At 40.4% G+C, this 23,355-nt stretch overlaps 2 protein-coding genes and 1 pseudogene across 14 annotated transcripts in view; 1 reads left to right on the forward strand and 2 right to left on the reverse strand.

Moving 5' to 3' along the window:
• The window catches only part of FHIT (fragile histidine triad diadenosine triphosphatase), a 1,490,046-nt gene that overhangs the window by 1,144,756 nt on the left and 321,935 nt on the right, over window positions 1-23,355 (reverse strand). For 8 of the 13 annotated variants that reach the window (XM_060109922.1, XM_060109919.1, XM_060109928.1 and 5 more), the window contains one exon: window positions 540-643. The exons of the other annotated variants lie outside the window; for them this stretch is intronic. The gene's annotated coding sequence lies outside the window, so the exon portion shown is untranslated. The remainder of the gene's footprint in view (window positions 1-539; window positions 644-23,355) is intronic. 13 annotated transcript variants of the gene reach the window in all.
• On the reverse strand, window positions 13,615-15,190 carry LOC132497965 (DNA replication factor Cdt1-like; annotated as a pseudogene).
• On the forward strand, window positions 15,203-15,436 carry LOC132497758 (uncharacterized). The gene has a single exon (XM_060111241.1). It carries the CDS (start codon window positions 15,203-15,205, stop codon window positions 15,434-15,436), a length of 234 nt encoding a protein of 77 aa, XP_059967224.1.

Raw genomic sequence — 23,355 nt, forward strand, 5'->3', positions numbered from 1 at the left:
ATGTGGGGAAAGCCTTTCTAACTATGATTCAAATCCAAATGTTAAAAAAATTAGGAAAAGATTGAAATTTTTGACTATATGAAAATTTTAAAACTCTTTTGCACAGAAAAAAAGACCCATAAGCAAAGTCAAAAAACAAACGCATGCTGGGAAAAAGCATATACAATATATATAATAGATTAAGCACCAATCACTTGTTAAAAGTTAAAGGAAAAAAGGTATTCAAAACCCCAGTTCTTTGTATGAGCAAAATAAAGGAACAAGAAGGTCACAGAAAAGGATATAGAAATGGCCTTTAAACATATGAAAATATGCTTACCTTCACTTATAATAAGAGAAAAGCAAATTAAAACTACAGTTAGAATTACAACAATTGTACTACACTGATGTAAGAGGTTAACAATAGGAAACTGGGTGTGGAGTACATAAGAACTCATACAATGTGTATTATCTTTACAACTTTTCTATAAATATAAACCTATTCTAAAATAAGACATTTATTTAAAAACAACTGCACCAAGATATTGTTTCTCACTTACCAGATTAGCAGAAGTTCAAAAGCTTGACAATATACTCTGTTGGCAAGGGTGTGGAGAAACAGTCCCTCTTTTGCATTGCTAGTGAGAATGCAAAAGGGTACAACCTGTATGAAGGGATATTTGGTATTAGCTAATAAAACTATGTATATGTTTACTCATATATCCATCTACCTATTTATCTGTATGTTTACTTAACAGCAATGTCAGTTACAGCAATTCGCTCTGAACATACACCTTCAACCATAAAGGAGAAACAATAGACACGAAGTTATTCACTATGGCCTTATTTCTAATAACAAAATACTTAACAATCTAAGCCATCCACAGGAACCACCCCAGTATATGACAAGAAGGAATACTAGTCAGCTGTAATAAAGAATAAGGAGGATTTTTATAAAATGATATGGAAAAATTGCCAGGTTAAAAAAAAAGCAAAGTGAAAAAGAATATGTGTAGTACACTACCTTCTGCATAAGAAAGGACAGAAAGTATGTATTCGCTAGTTTTGTAATAAACACCTGAAGGATAAACTGGAAACTAATGAAAACATTTACTATGGAGGGTAGGTAAGATCTGGGTTGAAAGGGTAGGCATGAAATAGGACTTTCTTGGACAACTTTTTATCTAAGTTTGGCTTTTGAACCATGTAAAGTTTTACATATTCAAATAGAAAAAGATGGAAAAAACAAAACCTAAACTTGCATGCAAACAGGAAAAGAAGTAAAAGGTATGCTATATTGATAAAAATAACCACAGAGGACAAAAAATGAATTCCAATAAGTTTTGAGTCTGGTACTCTGAATGTATATTCACAGTGGAGCATTAATACAAAAAGAAATACAAATTAATCTTGAACTTTACTTAGTAGATTGGTTGTTGGAAATAGTATTGATGTAGTATTTCTGACACTATTTTCTGAATGTTATAGGATAGAGCAAATGAATCAATACATTGAACTCTTACAGTGGAATAAAGGAGATACGAATAAGGAATGAGGGAAGCTAAAGAAGAATTTTGTGATGTTGGATTTGAAATGTAGGTTATTACATATACAGTATATACATGTATATACACATAAATACATACATATATCTTAGAAGTAATGACACCAAAGTATCAATGATCCCACCTAGTAGCCAAATCTTTGTTTCTAAATTCCATTCCCCACTAAAGGGAGGCAGTGCTCTTTGAAGAAATGACTTATTCTTGATCAGGACAAGGGAGAATATAATGTAAGCTTAAAAGATCTTATTTTCTTCAAGGGCATACTCAAAACTGACAGAGACATGTCAAAAGGACACAGAAACTAGATTAGAGGGGATCCTACTGGCTAACCTGGGGACAATTTGAGCATCACTAAAGAATAAGGATCTGTTTATATAGTTATATTTAATTTGTGGAACTTCCTTGAGCTATACACATATGATTTGTGCATCTTCTGTAAGCTGACTTTACTTAATACAAAGTTTGAAAAAAAAAAAGCTGTGATAAAAGCAGCAAAGAAAACATATATTTTATTTTAGCTGAAAGAAGTACCATACTGTATGAGTAAATTGTTCCAGCTAGGATGATAATAATCCAATCCTACTACGGATATGGGGAGGAGGAGCTCTTTTGTTACCAAAGAATATCAGCTAATAAATATATAAGGCTAATACAATTAGAAGAACACCATCAGGCAAGATTCATCCATGAATAATAAAACCAATGGATGAAAAGTTCTTGGGAAACAGAATATTCACCCACTCTCAAAATATCACCTCACAGATTACTTACTAATTACAAAGCAAAAAACAAATTTCAATAAAACACATACCTTCCAAAATTTGAGGTATTTGGAGAATATTACCTTAATCAAGTGATCATATGGCATCACCAAGAATGATACAAACAAATTAGGTGCCTCTGATATGATGCAATGTGAAGTATACAATATCACCTAGGTAGTATTTTAGCCAAAAATGTTTAAACTAAATCTAATCATGAGGAAACAACTGGACAAATCCACATTGCATGGCATTCCAAGACACTAGCTTGGAAACTTCAAAAATATTAACTCATGAAAGATAAATAAAAGCAGGAGACTACTGTAGATTAAAGAGTCCAAAGCAGTGCAACAAGTAAAGAAATGTGTAATCGGAATGGATTTATAGAAAAGAAAATAGAAATAAGGAAAACGGGACACTACAATGTACAAGGGACATTAATGGGGACATTTGACTATATTTGATAACACAGTATTTAAATTTCTTGGGTGTGATAATGGTATTATGGTTACACATTGATCTTAGGAGATACAAGGTTAAATGTCAGGTAGAAATACAATGTCTACAGCTGAATTGCAATTAGTTTTTCAAAAGTATATAAATGAGAAAAGAAAGCAAATGAACAAAAGTGCCAAAATATTAATGAATAACTGAATTCCTGTGAAAGGTATTTGGGTAACTGTTGTTCTCTCAATTTTTCTTAAGTTTTAATATTTTCAAAGTAAAAAGTTGGGAGGGAAATAATTGGGATAGACTGTAAAAAAAAAAATCAAGGACAACTAGCATTTTCTAAATGCTTGCTATGTGTCAGGCCCTATTCATAAGGGGATTTCAATAATAACTCATTTAATCCTCATAATTCTATGTGATTGATAATTATAATACTTCTACAGATGAGGAAATTGAATACTATAGAGAGAAAATAACTTGCCTAAGCTAGTAATCAGAGTAGTTAGGATTCGAACCTAAGAAATTTAGATTCAGAGTTCATTATCATAGACACAATATTTTTCTGCCCTTCAAATAAATAATAAATCAGATTATTGAAACATACTTATTGAATAATATGAAATAATATGATTAGTAGAACAAACATATAATCACATCAGCCTAATGATTATACCTATCTGATATTTCCTACATGCCCAACACAGAATTCTGGAGGGTTCAATTGGTTCTGATTAGTTCTCTTTCCTATGCTGGAAAATAAGACCAGCAATAACTGGAGGCCAATGAAAATCCTGGGGTGGGGTGGAGGGTTGATTTTTATTACCATAGTATCTTCAGTTATGGGTATTATTTTTAAAACAGAGAATATAGAGAAAGTTAAAGAATCAATATTTATAACTAGTATGTTTAAAAAAATAAAAGAAAAAGGAACAAAAGTACAGGTGCTTTGAGGTTTGGATTATGATAAAAATGCCATTATAAAGCAATCCATTTCCCCAGATGGTAGCAGCTAAAGACCTAACACATCATTAGTCAGTTAATCAGCTTTCTCTCACAATGACTCAATGGGGTGCCTTCTTTAACTCAATACAGTAACCAGCTCACCAACAGTATCTAAAAAAGAGAAAAGTTACAAGAATAAAAAAATTGACACAAAAAGCTATGGAGAAGAGAGACTGAAACAGACAAAAGCGGTTGTACTATAAAAGAAAGTGAGAAATGGAAAGGGAAATGTCAGGAATCAAAGGTTAAAAGAGAAAAGATCAGGATTAAAAAAGAAAAAAAGATATTCAAGTCTCTTATAAAAGAAAAGGGACAAGTCGGGAGATAAAAATCATGACCAGAGTTGAAGCCTGAAAACACAAGGCAACAGACAAAAAGAAGTGGTATTAGCAGTGCCATTCACTCACTCATTTACTCATTCATTTAACATCTAGAATACAGAAGGTACTTTGTGGACCTTTGAGAGACACAAAAATGATAAGCAGGGACCCCGGCCCTCAAAGAGCCTAGCTGCTCAAGATATTCTTATTTTTGCATGTTCCTATTTTTTAAATGTGATTTTAATTATTGATGCCATACCTTAGTTAACTGTGGTAGTTAATTTTATATCTCAACTTGACTGGAACACAGGGTGCCCAGATCAAACATTATTTCTAGGTGTGTTTTTGAGGGTGTTTCTAGATAAGATTAGCATTTGAATATGTTGACTCAGTAAACGAGATTGTCTTCCCCAATGTGGGTGGGCATCATCCAATCCAGTGAGGGCCTGAATAGAACAAAAAGAGAGAAAAGGGGAATGCATCCTCTCTGCCTGACTGATTAAGCTGGGACATCAGTCTTCTCCTGCCATCAACTGTGACTTGCACCATCCGCCTTCTGGTTCTTAAAACTACACCACTAGCATTCCTGGATCTCCAGCTTATAGATGGCAGATTGTGCAACTTCTCAGCCTCCATAATCCTATAAACCAATTCCTATATATAAAAAGTATATTTATTTATTCTTATATAAATAAACACACACACACAGGTAACCAGCTTTGGGCAGGAAAGAGCACTTTGCAGGAGGTCCCTTTTGTCTTGTCACTTTAGCAAAGCTATATTGCAGGGGTCCCCAACCCCGTGGGCCGTGGTACATGGCCTGTTAGGAAGCAGGCTGCACAGCAGGAGGTGAGCAGTGGGCGAGCGAACGAAGCTTCATCTGCCACTCTCCATTACTGCCTGAACCATTCCACACCCCCACCCCGGTCCGTGGAAAAACTGTCTTCCACAAAATCAGTCCCTGGTGCCAAAAAGGTTGGGGACCACTGCTATATTGTAACTAAACTTAAGCCAGGCACTATTCATCTCTGGCCCAAGCACACTTTCAAATCTTTTGATCACACAATACCTTGCCTAACCTGTTGGTTCTTTCCTTAGATCAAAGAAATAGAAATGAAGAATAAGTAATTAACAGATAACTAAATCTCTTCCCTAGCTTCCCCTCCGGTAATCTTGTGAACAAAATAGCATCTAAAGAAAGATCACAAGAAGTCGACAAGCCTGCACGTAGTGGAAAATGGCAATGAGTCTGATCCCCTATCTCAATGATTAACAGATTTTTTCTCCTTTTCTCTTTAAAAACTTTCATGGCTGAGCAGAGTCTTCAGAGTTGGTTTTGGGACACAAGTCTACCTTCTCCCCAGATTGCCAGCTTTCTGATTAAAAACAACTTTTTCCATTTCTACCAACACTTGCCTCTTGAGTATTGATTTTCAAGCAGCAAGCAGCTGGACCTGAGTTCGGTAACACACACACACACACACACACACACATATAAATACCTCCTATTGGTTCTGTTTTTCAGAAGAATCTTAAAACACTAATATTCTCATACTCAGCACGTACTTCCAAATATTACAGCAGTTACATCATCCATAAAAGAGGGTACTTTTTAATGGCAACTACTGTACTGAAGGAGTTTATTACGAAAGGAGATGTGTTCACATTTCTGATATACTGATAGTATCATCATTAACTAAAGCAGCATCATAAAGTGGTGCTATGATGTACAGATACATTCAACTTTGGAAACATATCATCCATTTTCTTTTCATTATCTTATTCCAGAAAGGTGAACATAGGCAAAGGACAAGGAAATCTAAAGGAAGCAGAAAGACAGATAAGGAGTTTAGGAATCAAGTTTTCATTTTCTTTGTAATTTTCCACAGGACTTCTATGAAAAAAAGCAATACTGACCAATGGAGTATTTTTCATATTGTGTCTGAGAATGAATGCTGGGTAAAGGAAGATACAACGAGGGAGAGGCTCTCAACCAGATATTCTTTCCCAGTATCTCACATGCAGAAAACACCTAAGTGAGGTTTACTTGAAAGAAAATCAGAAATTGACCTCCCAGCCTGCCTGTGTATGGTTTCTGCTCTTACTAAGGTCAGCTTAATCCCTGAAGAGAGATGAAAATTCAAGTTTAAATGGGTGTTTCATACATCCAATTTAGAGGACCCACCTCTACCCCCCAGGTCAACAAAAGAGGGTGAAGAGCATGGAAGTAAACACCCATTATTTAGACTGATCAACATCTGACTCCCTTAGGGCACCGCGCCTCCCCCAACTCATTGTTTTCTCCTGGGATCTCAACTGAGGTGTCTCATCTCCCTTACCAGAGGTAGGAATGTGACTCAAGCTAACCAATCTGAGTCTTCTGGGGGGATTTATATGAATCAGCTGTAGGAGAAAGGCACTTCTGAGAACGTGGGTAGTATTTAAAAAAAAACAAAGAAGAAGAAAACAGGCCCAGAATGGAGTCACTTGCGCTAAGCCCCATGTCAACAAATCAAGAGTTAATACCTAATCTAATTGTAGTTTCAGCCTCTCCTAGAAATGTAATCTTAACCAGTCAGTCTGAAATTTCCTGGTCAGCACTGGTGAGATAATCCATCTGATGAAACTCTGCCATCCCGCAAGAAGGTAACTTTGCCTGAAACAATCCTTTCTTTTATTTATGACTTTCTTGTCCCACCCCCTTTCTGCCCTTTCCTTGTCTGAAGCTCTTTGGAGCCCTTTTCTACCTACTAGACAGGATGCTGCCTGATTCATGAATCGCTGAAAAAAGCCAATTAGATCTTCAAATTCACTCAGTTGAATTTTGTTTTTTAATAGTAGTTAAATTCACACCACCACAAGGACTTAGACTGAAGGAAAATTAAGAGCATGTAGAGAAGAAATGGGCTATGAGATGGGGAGGAGCAGATTCACCATGAAGCTATTGCAACTTAAGTTTCCAGGTCCTTTTAGAGCAATGTGGTCATTTATGATCTTTTAATAAAGAAGCTTCTCCAAACTGTGTAAACTTCAGGCTACACAAAACCTAGATTCACCCCTGGAAGAAACAGTTTTGAATATACAATGAAGCACCTATAGCCATCCATGACAAAAGTCAGGTTCACCCCACTGGAAACTGCAATTATGTGAGCCAAAATTTCCATTTTCATTTCTCTTCGGATATCCTGAATTCAGTTTTACCCACTTGCAACTGAAGGGTAGCAGAATATGTCACCCCAAAATATGACTCTTCGGCGTAAGGATTATTTTGAGCCAATTATTGTAAGAAACAGCAGACACAGGAGAAGCTCTGAAAATAGAGTAGAACTTGCCCTTTTGTAAGAGACATTTACATTTATAAAGGAAAACTCCATTAGTAAGTGTCTCCCTCTCTGTACCAGGAAGAGAAGGATGACTCTAAATCACAAGAGAATCTTATCAATGGAGAAGGCATTAAATCTACAGAACAAATCTTACCTTGGTTTACCACGCTCTTCCTAGTAAACTCCCATAACTACCTACCCCAACCCTCCTTATCTTTCTTTTGTCTTTAGCTGAAGATGGTATTTAAGGTAGTAGATGCACCATCTCAGGGAGTTACTCAATTTTTCTGGGTATCTCCCATGTATACAGGAAGTATACAGGTTAATAAATTTCCATTTGTTTTTCTCCTATTAAACTTTTATTACTGGGAGGTTTGGGGTGGTCTCAGCCAAGAATTCAGAAGGGCAGAGGGGAAATTATTTTTCCTCCTCTACATAACCAAAAGAATTTGGAGAATTTACGAAAACAATAAACTTAACTTCCTCTCAGGAAAATAGTATGAATCAATACTACTTTCAACTTTCAAAAATATATATTATAAGCTATTACTTTGCTTTTGTCCAAATTTCAGAATGTTGCTAACACAAAGTTCCCACATCAGATTTAAGCAATTTTAATAAAACAAACCATAGGACAACCTTTACAGATCTTTCAAAGATATTTTTCCTTTAATTAATTAGTAATAAATGAAAAAAAGAAAGATTAAGCTGACACTACAAAAAAGTCTCATCTGATAATAACCTTTTGGGACTTCCCTGGTGGAGCAGTGATTAAGAGTCCTTCTGCCAATGCAGGGGACACGGGTTCATGCCCTGGTCCGGGAAGATCCCACATGCCGCAGAGCTACTAAGCCCGTGCACCACAACTACTGAGCCTGCGCTCTACAGCCCACGCAACACAACTACTGAAGCCCTAGTGCCTAGAGTTCGTGCTCCGCAACAAGAGAAGTCACCGCAATGAGAAGCCCATGCACCTCAACGAAGAGTAGCCCCTGCTCACCACAACTAGAGAAAGCCCGTGCTCAGCAACGAAGACCCAACGCAGCCAAAAATAAATAAATTAATTAAAATAATGATAATAATAAGTATAACCTTTTTATGCTGTGTTTACCAAATGTATTTTTATTTCTGCATTGCACAGAGTACTTATTTTCTACTGAGTGTTCCATTTAAATTCTCCTCTCTTGGCCAATCCACATGACTGCTAAGGAATCCATTCTTAATACTATACGTGTCAAACCCCTACCAGCAGTGCTTTGTCACCCACAGTCTCCTTGAAACAAATTACATTAGATATCTAAGACTGTTGGAAATCTGCAAGAAAAGCATCTTCAGAAATGTTTCACTTAAGCAAGCCTCTATCTTCTTGGGATTTTTCTTTGAAGAAGATAATTTAGAAAGTGGTAAAATTTAATGGAGGATATTCCACACTTTTCTGAATAGCAACATGCAAACTAATAAAGGTCCAGAGAGTTCCTCCACGTAGTTCCAAGGAAATAAAATGTGCTTCTTATTAAATACTTCTCAAAAGGTACTTACAATACTACACTTGTTGGGAAAATTAGATATTTATCTTAAAAGAAACATGAAATATTTCATGTCCAAAAGATCAGGAAATCAATCGAAAGGGACCATTTGTCTTGTAAATTATTCATTCAGAATGACAAAGAAAATCACTGTTGTACCAGGAAGTGACCAGCTCATTTGAAGAACAGCAGGCAGTGGGAGAAACATGGATTTTGTGATTTTGAAGAAAATCACTGTTACTTCCGAGCAATGATTCAAGTCCCAATCAAGTCCTGTCACCACCCCCATGCACCTTGCCTCTTCACCTAAAGAAGACAATAAAATTTGTACTGACCCCACCAAAATGTGTGCAGCCAAATGATCTCACTTTAAAGAACTCTGTATACACACACACACACACACACACACACACTCTCACACACACACTCTCACACACACCCCTCCATCACCACCATCATGTTGGAGAACAGCCACCTCAGCAGTAAAGAGATTTGAGAGCTAAGTAAACCTTCTGGCCAGAGGTCCTGGTGTCCTGGTGTCTTCATCTAATCCCAAGTCACTATGGAGTAGGTCCCTGCAGGGCACTGGCTTTGGTGCCACTGCCATTTCCAGCACTGCCAGTTCCTTTAACCCTCAAGACAGCAGCGAAGAGGCATTCAAACCGACAAGTAAAGAGATGTCCTGGCCGTCTAATTTCAAAGTAGGTCATATCAGAGTCTTTTATGGTTTTTAGAAGTACGTTATGCTACTCTGATGAAAACCTAAAAGAGTAGTAGCTTCTGTCTGATAAATGCCATAGCGGGGGAAACAGTAAGTCTAAAGCAAAGGGAGGGGGGTGAAATTATTTTGCTGCAATAGGCAACACAGTGAAAACAAGAGACTATTGAAGTTTAAACAAATTAACTATATTTATTCTGGTAAAGACTTTCCTCATATCAGCACTTTAAATACCACTGTAAAATGCTGACAATAATTATGTGAATGTTGCTACAAAAAATTAAATTTCCCAACTAATGGGTTTCAAAGGTGTTTCCACTCCTGCCTGACACACACATACAGACAGACAGACAGACAGACAGACAGACACACACACACACACACACACACACCACGTGCGCATGCGCAAGAACATTTCGGGTATCTCTGTTAGGATTTCCCAAAGTCAACTATACTGTACGGAAGGAAAATATCTATACTCCTACTACTACCACCACTACTACCAAGAAACAAGTCCAAAAAGAAAGAATGTGAGCCACAATACACTAACCTGAGGCCTGTGCTAGGCTTCTAGTTGGAAGCAGTGTGGCAGAGCAGTTATCAACCTGAACTTTGGAGTCACATCATACAGAACTGAATCCTATCTTAGTCATTGGGTGACATGGGCTAGTAACTAAACCTCCCTGAACCCCAGTTTCCTCATCTGCAAAATGGTGACAGTCATGTATGTTATAGGAATTAAATGATGAAATGTATATAAAGCACTTAGTACAGATTCTGGCTCACAACAAAGCACTTGTGTAGAGTAATTGCTATCATTATTACCATTATCAACAATTGTCACAGAGCATGCTTCTTGGTTAAACAGACACGAAGCTTAGGGGAATAAAGTCACTCTCAGGAAAGTTAAGACTTTAAGAAAATAGAACTTGCCTAGTACTTTGGTTAAAATGCACATTTGTCTGACTTTATATTTTTGGAATTGGCATGTCTATTGGGCAGCTGATACAGCCTGTGCAGGATCTGCAATCTCAACAGAAAGGCAAGTATAACCTTCCTGGTTGTAATAAGCAACTTGTTAATCTTTGGATGAATGGACTTCCCTGCTTTGACCTTTTCTACTCAAAATGTGGCCCACAGACCAGAACATCAGCATCACCAGGGAACTTCTTAGAAATGCAAAATCTCAGGCCCCACCCCTAATCTACTGAATCAGAATTTTAACAAGAACCCTAGGTGATTTGTATGCACATTAAATCTCAAAAGGCACTATTGTAGACCACAAAATTTAATATATAACTTAACCCATTTTGGATGTGTTTCTGTAATCTTTGCTATACAATAAACCACTCCAAAACTAGTGACTTAAAACAATAAGAATAACAACCATTTATTTGTCCTACATCTTCAGTTTGGGCAGCCCTTAGTGGGACAACTCATCTCTCTGCTCCACATAACGTTGACTGGGGCAGTCCAGCTGGGACTGCAAGATCCAAGTTGGCTTCCCTTCCCTCCATGCCCCCCTCGGCTGATATGACTGGGACAGCTGGGGGCTGGGTGGGCCTCTCTCCATATCTTCATAATCCTCTATGAACCCTCTCCCAATGACCTCTCTCTTGCTGCATAACCAGACTTCTTAAAGCGACGGCACAGGGCTCTAAAGAGTGTTTATCTCCAGACAACCTAAAGTCTAGCTAGACCCAGAACTGACACAGTGTTATTTCTGCCATTTTCTATTGGCCAAAAAAAGTCAAAAGGTCAACCAAAACTCACGGGGAGGGAAAGAGGACTTTATCTCCTTACAGGAGAAGAGACATGCACAGACAGAAATGGAAGAATTTGTTGCAACCATCTTCTCAGACCAGTTACGTATGACAGGGTGTCCGTTCCTTTTTCATTTCCTTTCTCTCCCGGTTCTTGTGATTGGTACAAAATATCCACTTCATTTCGATTACATGATTATATACATGTCCCCATTGGGAGCATAAGGAATTTTAAGGCCTGATATCTCCCCTCAAGGATCTTATTATAATAAAATTGGCCTGGAGGGGAGGGATAGGGAGGGTGGGAGGGAGGGAGATGCATGAGGGAGGGGATGTGGGAACAGATGTATATGTATGACTGATTCACTTTGTTATAAAGCAGAAACTAATAAAAAAAATGGAAAAAGAAAAAAAAATAAAAAAATAAAAAAATAAAATTGGTGAAATAAGGCATGTATATCTTAAAATTTTAATAACAATAAAATGCTGTAATAATAAAATATTTAAGTAGCAGTACCAGATAATAATAGAAGTGATGGCCTAAGGCTGTGAACCATTCATTTAATTAATTGTGTACACAGTAGCCACTTTAAGTGTTCAGGGAAGAGCATGGAAGTGGAGAAAAAGGGACCATGGAAGAGGAGGGATGTATAGCCTGAGCTGAGGAAGATTTGCAAAGGAAGAGTTAGACGGGTTTCCAAAAAAAAAAAAAAGGCCCAATGAAACATACTTGAAGGATAACAGAACCAAGGAGCCAAGGGAATGGGGTCATGGGGACACAAAGCCATGAATGAGTGTCTCTGCATGTTCTTTCTTGAGTGATGATTATAAATTCAATGTTCCTGAAAGAATTTCTTGCCTCATAACGTCCACCTTTATGCTTCCCCTTAGATATGTGCATATGCCATTTATGGAATTCCCAACAGCAATGTAACCTTGTATTAATAATGAAGGGCTTTTACTAACCTTATACATTTTACTATACCTTGTTGGGGGGTGGGGAGGGAGGACAAACAAACAGAAATGTGGGCATGTCAAATGGCAGCTTGTAAACTTCACTATTCATTGTATAGAAATTAGCACTTCTGGTATTGTTTTAAGCAGCAACGTGTAAAGTCCACTCTCCCTTAGAAAATAAAAATGGAATGAAAGGTACTGCTTAGAAGAAGCATAAATTTCAATCTCCAATGCAGGAAAATAAGCTCTGATTACGCTACATAGTTCATACACCTCAATGTGCCAGACACTTGTTTTATTATACATTCATGTATAATCAGCTGGTTTTCCAGCAACAGAGAATGAAATTTACAAGTTGTTGTTTAACTTTCTTTGAAATGTATTTTTCTTCCTTCTCCTTCTTCCTCCTCCATACCCCCAAAACATAATATGAGCAACGGGGTTTCTGAATGTTACCACTCATTAATTCCTTTTATAACAATGATTAAGATAATTTTAAACATTGTTCTTGGGCTTTATGCTATCACATATAATAGAGAATGACATAGTTTTGGGTCATACATTTCAAACAATAGCTTCTTAACTTGTCGGGGGTAGAGAGAGCTTTTTAAAAGTTAATAATAAGCATCATTAATAGCCTTTAATTTCTATTTGTTGTTGAAAAGGACCAGGCCTCTGACCCCAGAAGCTCCTCAGAATTTTCACAAATGCACCCATCAGAAATTCAGAACCAGTGCATTTGAATGTTTACCATTTATTCAAACAAGTTTCTTTTTCTTGTTTCTTTTCTTTTTTTTTTCTGACTTTATCTTACAGTTCTAGAGGCCAAGTACAAAACTCAGGGTGTGGGTGGGCAGGGCTCGTTCCTTCTGTGGCTCCAGGGAGAATCTGTTCCTTGGCTTGCGGCTCCTGCCGGCACCTTCCAATCTCAGATTCTCCATCTGCCTCCCTCTTATGGGGACCCTGTGTGACACCCGGCCCACCAATATACTCCAGAACCACCTCAGGATCCCACGTGTCCACGTGGGAGGGTTATTCCGCCAACCACACTACCTCTCCCCCACCCCACTTCCCTGCACCCTGTATATGCGGGGGGCCTCCACCACACTAATCAGAGGCCCTCAAGCCCAGCAGCCAGAGCCCTGACCCACATGGGGACTTAGGACAGGGAAAGCAAAGTGTGTCGTGTTCCTAAAGAAAGTAAGACACAGGCCCGGCAGCCCATCTGTGTTGGCACCTGTCCACCGGGCTCACAGCGCCTCCTCAGCACAGGCAAGGTGGGCCAGCCATGCCAAGACACCTGCCAGGTCAGCAGCCTTGCCCAGATTGACGTAGGTGTCCATGTGGATGCGGTGGAGGCTGAGCCAGTCGGACAGCAGCAGCTCAGAGAGGAGGTGCACGTGCTTCTCCATCTCCCAGGGGCTCATGGCCGTGCGGCAGCTGCCCACCATCCTGGTGCAGGCCATCTCCATGCTGAGCGCTGGCTTGTGCTCTAACCCGAAGATGCTGCGCAGCACGCAGGTCACCTCAGGCAGCCACTCAAGCCCCTGCAGCCGCTGCTCCTGCTCCGGGCGCCGGGTCATCTGCGCCAGCTGCTTCTGCGCCTCCTGGGCCAGATCCGCTCCAGCAGGGCCTGGGAAACCCCCTTCAGGGCGGCAGGCGGCGTAGTGGCGGGGTGGCTGGCAGTGCCGGGCTGGGGGACCGGGGGCTGCTAGGCTCGGCCGTGAGCTGGGCCAGGTCACTCAGAGCCTTCTCCATCCTGGGTGACACCAGGCTGTGGGCACCGGCCAGCACCTCCTGGGCGGTGGCCAGCTTCTCCACGGTGGGCGGCTGGGGCAGCTTGGCTGGCTCGATGTCAGGCACTTCGTCCACACTGAAGCGGGGGTGCCAGCATGTCAGCTGGTCCTCAGGAACCTCCATGGGCGGTGTGGGGGGCGGGTCAGGGAGGCCAGGAAGGCCCTGTGATACTACTGGACGCGGGCTACCAGATTCTGGCTGAAGATCTGGCGCCACTGCAGCAGGCGTGACACCGTGAGCTGGGGAGCCGCACTGCCAGCCTGCTGGTCCAGCAGCGGCTCGATGGTGAACTGGTAATCAGACCTCCTGCCACCGTCCTTGAATGTGGCGGTGTAGCGCTTCTGGCAGAAGCAGTAGGAGCCAGGGTACACAGTTTTGATCCGGCCCACACTGCGCTCCTCAAAGCGCTTGTGCATCATGTCCTGGACTCCCTGCTTGACCTCGGTGAAGGTCATAGGCTCAGAGCGGTTGTACAGCATGACCACGATGGTGTCCATGCTGCAGAACATCTCGGCCAGCACCTGGTACTTGTAGGGCAGCACAAGGCCCGGGGGCCCCGGCTGGGCCAGGGCGAGGAAGCGCTGATAGGCATCCGCTCACCACATAGCCCCGCTGGGTGCCCCTTGTCCTCCGGTGCTCTAGGTTCCCCAGCATTCTTCTGTGCACTTGCCTTCAGCTCCTGGACCCGTGCCCCCAGCTCCTGTGCCCACTTCAGACAAGACTTGAGCTCAGAAAGGGTGACCTTTGAAGGGACCTTGTGTCCTCCTGGGCTGCCAGGCAGGGTCGCTGACCAGCTGAGAGGGTGGCCTTTGTCTTCTTGCTTTGGGGAGAAGAGTGCTCTAGGGAGCCAGGGACAGCTGGGGAACTAGGGCCAGAGACTGCGTTGGCCAGCAGCCACAGCCTCCTGTGTGGGGGCGAACCAGGCTCATCGCACTGGGGCTCGGCGGGTTGGGCGTGCTTGCGGCAACGCTGCTGCCCAAATGGGGCCGGGGCGCGGGGCTCAGGGTGCACCAGACCGGCTTGGTGCATCTAAGAGATGGTATGCAGATCTTCAGGAAGACCCTGATGGGCAAGACCATCACCCTGGAGGTGGAGTCCAGTGACACCATCAAGAATGTGAAGGCCAAGATCCAGGATAAAGAAGGCATCCCCTCTGACCAGCAGAGGCTCACCTTTGCAGGCGAACAGCTGGAAGATGGCTGCACTATTTCTGATTACAACATCCAGAAAGAGTCTACCCTGCACCTGGTCCTTCGTCTAAGGGGTGGCTGTTAATTATTCAGTCTCGCATTCATAATGCCCAATGATGGAATCACTCTGCACATGGGGCTGCACCATGGCGGGAGCAGCGAGACCCCAGCGGTGGGACCACGAGCAGAAGTGGAGACGCGTTTCCCGCTGATTTTCTCGCCACGCCCTGGTCCCACCCCCGTTGTGGGCGGAAACCATTGGCGCAAACAAGTTTCTAAATAGTTCTCCTGGATAGGAAGGACCCGAACCTTGGAAGAAAGTGGTAGAGCTATATTCTGTAGAGTCATGGCAAGCAGTAAAGGAATAAGGGGAGTTGCCACCTCATTACTAAAAGTGTCAGTGCAATGATATCCTAATAAAAGGTGTTCTAACAGAAATTATAAGAAAACTCTCAAAAGAGAAGTCAGGTGCAATACAGCAGAGAATCAAGCAAAGACATCTTTATGTAAGGGGGGAGTAAAAACATACAAATATACCACCCCTATAATTTTCTTAACATAATTTTTGAATAGATGATACATACAAGAAGTAATTAATTGAAATAATACCAAAGTAGCAATGTACATTGAAAAATGTCTTCTGACCCATGCTTTTAAAAATCTCTTATGCAGTCTTCAACATATGCATATATAAATATATATACATATACTTGACATTTCTATCACCACAAATAATAGCATATTCTAACCCTTCTTTCACTTAGAGATGGTTCTATATAGATACAGGCTTTATAAAGGCTTAATTATATTACAGTGCAAAATATTCCATAATTTATTCACCTAATCTATTTCTTGGACATTTAGACTATTTAAAATCATTTGCTATTAAACAAAATGCCATGACGAATATTTTAGTACAGAGATTTTTGTGCATCTAGTGACTATATTTCTAAAATAAATTACTAGAAATGAAACTGCTAGGTCAAAGGGTTGTGTGCATTTTATTTTGATAGTTATGGCCAAATAGCTTTCCAAAGACAATATACCAATTTATACTTCCATTCATGATACCAATATATCTTGCATTGAAGGAATTCCAAAATATCCGAAAGTTCACCATCATTTTTCTGCCAATTGATCCATTCCCTCTGAAATGGGGGTTGGGGGTAAATATCATCTACTTTTGCTTATAAGTATAGGCAGGTTATGTTATAATTATTATTACCCAAGATTCAAGGCTATATCATTACCTACTGCACCACTCTGTCCTCACTGTGCTATAATTCTAACTGGTCATATAGATCTTTAATTTGCAGATCTCCTCAGAATACAGATTATCTGCATTCTGCAGACATCTGTAAAAAGCCATCCACAAGTGCATATTTCATGGCTGAATATTTTTACATAACATCAGCTGGAGCGCATCATTCCAGTATTCTCGCCATGTGTCACAACCTGCTCTATTATATCAATAAGCAGCTTCAATTAGTCATTTTCTCCCCATGGTGACGACAGCTATAATAGCGTGCAGTGGTCTGATGAAGTTTGTAATACAAAGTACAGATGGGGATATTAGAAGGAAGAGGATACAAAATTAGAATAGCATAAAAAAATTCCGCCTCTCAAATAGTCATTTGGGAAATGACACAGTATTCAAGAACGAATACAAAAATGCAATTACTTTTGAAAAGATGGATAAATAAATTCACCACAGGAACACATTCTTGCCCCGGATAGAACTCTGGTTTTTTTTTTTGTTTTTTTTTTTTGCGGTATGCGGGCCTCTCACTGTTGTGGCCTCCCCCGTTGCGGAGCACAGGCTCCGGATGCGCAGGCTCCGGACGCGCAGGCTCAGCGGCCATGGCCCACGGGCCCAGCCACTCCGCGGCATATGGGATCCTCCCAGACCGGGGCACGAACCCGTATCCCCTGCATCGGCAGGCGGACTCTCAACCACTTGCGCCACCAGGGAGGCCCAGAACTCTGGTTTTTATTGGCTAATTAGTCATTAAGTGTTATTCCCAAAGCAAGTATAAATAAAAGAATATTTGGTAAATTGAAAAAAACTTGCCTTAAATAGAATTATAAGATGAAAATAAATACCAACGGAGAACGCTGCTTTGAAAGCGTTGTACAGTAGTAAATAAATTAGAAGGCATAAACACAGTTGGCTCTCCTCTCAGAATTCTTCCTCATCCTTCCAGTTCTCACCTTGTCCACTACTATCACTGGGCTCCAAGTCACCCCTACCATACCTGGCATAGAGCAATGTCTTCCTAACTGACCACCTTTTCAGCCTCTCTCTTGTCCTTTTCAGCCTCTTCTATTCAGAGCAGCTGAAACTATTACTTTTTAAAAATATAAATCAGATCATGTTATGTCTTTCCTTTCAGTCTTCCTGTAGTTTCTCTTACAATAAAAATCTAAAAGCTTCACCATGGCTGAAAAGGTCCTATGCAATCCAGTCCTGCCACCTCTTCAGTGACATGTCCCACTGCTCCCTTCTTATCCCCACACTGGCCTCCAACAAGCACAGTCCCAACTCAGATCCTCAGGCCTTACTATTGCTTCTAGCTAGGATACTTGTCCCTCAAATATTCATATGTACCCCCTCCTCTTAACTTTAATCACATTCGTCCTCAAATGTCACCTCATCAGAGAGGTATTCTTTGACTACCAAATCTAAAAAGCAACCCAAAGCTCTAACAATACATGCTGATTTACGCTCCATACACCACTTACTCCACTTTACATTACATTATAATATGCATATGTGTATGAATTTATTATCTTTATCTCCTTCTAGAATATAATTTCTATGAAGGCAAGAAGAAGCAAAAATACAAGTTGTGCATCCCAACCGGACACAAAACCATACTGTGATTGTGAATTATATCCATAGTTGTTAAAACATCATTTAACTTACTTTGGGTCAAATTCATTCAACACAGCAAACATTTAATGAACTTCTAATTATATATGGGGCTATTATATATGCTGTTTATAATATGCATTATATTACATAATATGTATTATATATTATGTATATGTAAATATATTATATATAATATATAAATAATATATAATTTAATAATATATAAATATTATATAAATATTATATAATGTAATGCATATTATAAACAGAATATATATTATATAATGAACATTTAATTAATATGGGGTTCCAGAAGCACAGGTCCCAGTGTCTATTCCTGGAGACAAAACTTTACGGTGTTTAGGAGACAAGACACAAAATATGAGCTATTGAAATACCAGGTCAAAACATTAACAATCAGGGCTTCCCTGGTGGCGCAGTGGTTGAGAGTCCACCTGCCGATGCAGGGGACTCAGGTTCGTGCCCCAGTCCGGGAAGATCCCACAGCCGGCGGAGCAGCTGGGCCCGTGAGCCATGGCCGCTGAGCCTGCGCGTCCAGAGCCTGTGCTCCGCAATGGGAGAGGCCACAACAGTGAGAGGCCCGCGTACCGCAAAAAACAAAAACAAACAAACAAAAAAAAATTAACAATCAGAAGCCAACATAAGTAGGGCAGATAATAAATGTCAGGAAGTTTGGACCAGAGACTTGTGTAGGCTAAGAGGGTGAAGGAAAGTTTCAAAAAGAAAGATGGAGAGGATCAGGAAAAGGAAACTAGAAGGAGGAAAGCATTCTGGTTAAGCTCACAGCATAGGGAAAAACAGATTATACCAGTGATCCTCAGACTTCAGGGCATGTAACCCTGGTGCTAGACGGTCACTGACAGGACAAAACAAAGACTAATAAAGTTATGTCCCTTTCAATTCTCTTTCAATCTTTCTAATTCATCCAATGAGAAATATTAATTAGTGCTAACATGTCAAGACAACCCTCAGAATGGCAGAAAATATTTGCAAATGAAGCAACTGACAAAGGATTAATCTCCAAAATTTACAAGCAGCTCATGCAGCTCAATAACAAAAAAGCAAACAACCCAATCCAAAAATGGGCAGAAGACCTAAATAGACATTTCTCCACAGAAGATATACAGACTGCCAACAAACACATGAAAGGATGCTCAACATCTTTACTCATTAGAGAAATGCAAATCAAAACTACAATGAGATATCATCTCACACCAGTCAGAATGGCCATCATCAAAAAATCTAGAAACAATAAATGCTGGAGAGGGTGTGGAAAAAAGGGAACACTCTTGCACTGCTGGTGGGAATGTGAATTGGTACAGCCACTATGGAGAACGGTATGGAGGTTCCTTAAAAAACTACAAATAGGGCCTCCCTGGTGGCGCAGTGGTTGGGAGTCCGCCTGCCGATGCAGGGGATACGGGTTCGTGCCCCGGTCTGGGGGGATCCCATGTGCCGCGGAGCGGCTGGGCCCGTGGGCCGTGGCCGCTGGGCCTGCGCGTCCGGAGCCTGTGCTCCGCAACGGGAGAGGCCACAACAGTGAGAGGCCCGCATACCGCAAAAAGAAAAAAAAAAAAAAAAACTACAAATAGAACTACCATCTGACCCAGCAATCCCACTACTGGGCATATACCCTGAGAAAACCATAATTCAAAAGGAGTCATGTACCAAAATGTTCATAGCAGCCCTATTTACAATAGCCCAGAGATGGAAACAACCTAAGTGTCCATCATCGGATGAATGGATAAAGAAGATGTGGCACATATATACAAGGAATATTACTCAGCCATAAAAAGAAACGAAATTGAGCTATTTGTAATTAGGTGGATGGACCTAGAGTCTGTCATACAGAGTGAAGTAAGTCAGAAAGAGAAAGACAAATACTGCATGCTGACACATATATATGGAATTTAAGAAAAAAAATGTCATGAAGAACATAGGGGTAAGACAGGAATAAAGACACAGACCTACTAGAGAATGGACTTGAGGATATGGGGAGGGGGAAGGGTAAGCTGTGACAAAGCGAAAGAGAGGCATGGACATATATACACTACCTAACATAAGGTAGATAGCTAGTGGGAAGCAGCCGCATAGCACAGGGAGATCAGCTCGGTGCTTTGTGACCGCCTGGAGGGGTGGGATAGGGAGGGCGGGAGGGAGACACAAAAGGGAGGGGATATGGGAACATATGTATATGTATAACTGATTAAATTTGTTATAAAGCAGAAAAAAAAAGAGAGAAAACACAAATAATACCAGGAATGAGAGAAGACATCACTATAGCATCTATGGATATTGAAAAGATAATGAGATATTATGAATTCATTTTAATGCTAATAAATGTGGTAGTTTAGATGAACTAGATAAATTTATTGAAAGATATAACTTAGCAAAACTAACACAAGAAATACAAAATCTGAATAGCTACATATCTGTCAAGGAAATTGAATTAATAATAAAATGCTTTCACACAAAGGAAAAAAAAAAAAACACCTTCCTAACACTTGGCTAACATGAGTAGCATCATTTTATTTTTGTTATATTCCCCTTTAAAGTTTCATTCCCTTATTTATTGTAACGGATTTTATTTTCCATTTATGGAACACTATGTGAGTTTCTTTATATATAAACTCATTTAAATAAGTAAAAGGAGTTATTTTAAAGCCAGATGTTAAACCAATCCTGGACCAGGTGGCTGGGACACTACCTGCCCAGACACAGCAGAGCCCAGCTTTAAAGTAAGCAAAGGATGCTCAGCGGAGAAAGCAGAAAGGGAAACTCTTGTCAAAATGCAAGAGGCCTCATGGCAGGCTAAAGATTTTAGAAAATATTATGTAGGCCTGTTTCTCAACTGGTTACAAATTCCTTGGAAACATGCCCTTTGCACAAGGGTGCGGCATGCCTCTCATTTTTAAGACTGCATGAACTATGACAATCATCAATTCCATTATAAAAAGTTAAAGATAAAGTAGAAAAAAGCTAACATTACTCCATACTGTATGAGAAATATAAAAGCACAACCATAACTACAGTTTTAATTTAAAAATTTTTTGTCTGTATCAATTAGGATCTGGGCAAAAACAGAGTATACACAAAACACTCAACTGGGGTAAGCTGCAGAACTTTTTACAAAGGTGTGGTAATGGTGTGGGGAAACCAAGGGTTAAGGCAGTATGCAGGGTTAAGGGAGGATCCCATTTATAAAGCCAACAGAGAAGAACCTCCCAGGCACAGAACAGAGTAGAAAGTGGGTATGAAGGGATAAACGGAAGATACCCAGCACAAAAACAAGGCTATTTCCAAATAGCTGCTGGGTATTTATTTACTACTGTCTAATCACTAGCTTTAGGCTGGGCTTTGGGCTACAGAGATTGAGTGTAGACAGCCTGGACTTAAACTTCAGCTTGCCACTCATCAGCTATGTGAGTTTCTTATGTCACTGAACTTAATTTCTCTGATAAAATGGGGGACAATAGCAGTATTCACCATAAGGCTGGTGTGAGAGCAAATGAGTAAATGTATATGAAGCACTTAGCATACTTTGCCTACAATAAATGTGTTGTGCACGTCAGGGGGTGGGAGAGGGTCATGTTAGCCACCAAAATGTTTGAGAGAAACCTATAGGAGGAAAACTTAAAATTGTGGAAATCCTCAATTTAAATTCCATTAACTTAATACTTCCTATGACTTGGCCAAAAAAACCCACATAATTCTATTCTATTGATAAAATATCTGCAAGGCATGCAAAGCAGGAAAATTATCTAAACTAGTAGAGGCAGGAAGGGGTGATGGTGGTGGCAGCAGCAGGGAGTGGACAGTAAAGACCCCCTGGAGAAGGCGACATTTAAAACGAGACCAATCCGAAGCCAAAGAGGAGTCAGCTAAGGAAAGAGGTGGGTGAAGAGGGAGCAGAGGGCACCCAAAGTGCTAAGGCCCTGGAGAAGAGGAAACATTACAGGTTCAATGAACCATCTGATCTAGACGTGAAAGAGTAAAGGGAGCTCGGGGAAGACTCTAGCTGGAGAGGTAGAACTCTCACAGCCATGCTTAAAGAATTTGAATCATGTTTTTTGTGAGGGCAGTGAGAAACCTTTGAAGGGTTTTAAGCTGGGAAAAGACATAATCCCATGATCAGATTGTCATAGTTAGAAAACCACTGCTAAAGGGAATGGAGAGCCATTGAAGAGTTTTGAGTCAAGGACTGGACAAGAAAAATGGTGTTTCAAACTTACTTTTTATCATTTTAGTGAATGCCTAAAACTAAAATTGTTGTAAAATGTTATAAAAATGGTTTATAAATGTCACACATAATTTTTCCTTGGGTTAACTACACATGTGTGTTGATTCAATAACTCATGTATATTCATTAAGACATTTATTGAGCACCTAATATATACCAGGAATTGTGCTTAGACAGCGACAGGAGAAGAAAACTTACAAATAAGCAGTATAAAAGTGCTTAAGGGGCTTCCCTGGTGGCGCAGTGGTTCAGAGTCCGCCTGCCGATGCAGGGGACACGGGTTCGTGCTCCGGTCCGGGAGGATCCCACATGCCGCGGCGCGGCTGGGCCCGTGAGCCATGGCCGCTGAGCCTGCGCGTCCGGAGCCTGTGCTCCGCAGCGGGACAGGCCACAACAGTGAGAGGCCCGCGTACCGCAAAAAAAAAAAAAAAAAAAAAGTGCTTAAGATTTGAGAGGCAAAGGACATTTCTGAGTGGTGGGTAAAATTCCTAAGGTGGGAGCAAGCAGAGTGCATGTGATAAAACATATTCCAGAATGGTTAGAATATACAGTGCATGGGCAGTGTTGAAACACTCATTCAGTAAGAATTTAGTGAGTACCTACCATGTGCTAGCATTGTGCAGCCATTGGTGACACAGTGATGGACAAGAAAATGCTTAAAATATGACAAGAATAACTTTTATCATTGCAGACAACACTAAGTTGATTATCAAGAGTATGTGAGGAAGAAAAACAGAAAAGAGCAGTGCCTTAATTTAAAGATGCTTGGAGTGGCAATAAAACATTTTCAATTAAAACTTCTCTACTGAGAATAGACAATCTTTGAAAGCCTGTGTAAATGAATTACATGCAAATATACTAGCAATAT

The sequence above is a fragment of the Mesoplodon densirostris genome, chromosome 10 (assembly GCF_025265405.1).
Source record: "Mesoplodon densirostris isolate mMesDen1 chromosome 10, mMesDen1 primary haplotype, whole genome shotgun sequence".
Taxonomy (NCBI): domain Eukaryota; kingdom Metazoa; phylum Chordata; class Mammalia; order Artiodactyla; family Ziphiidae; genus Mesoplodon; species Mesoplodon densirostris.

Coding starts and splice junctions, on each gene's coding strand:
- LOC132497758 (XM_060111241.1), top strand. CDS start 15,203: ATGCAGATCTTCAGGAAGACCCTGATGGGCAAGACCATCACCCTGGAG.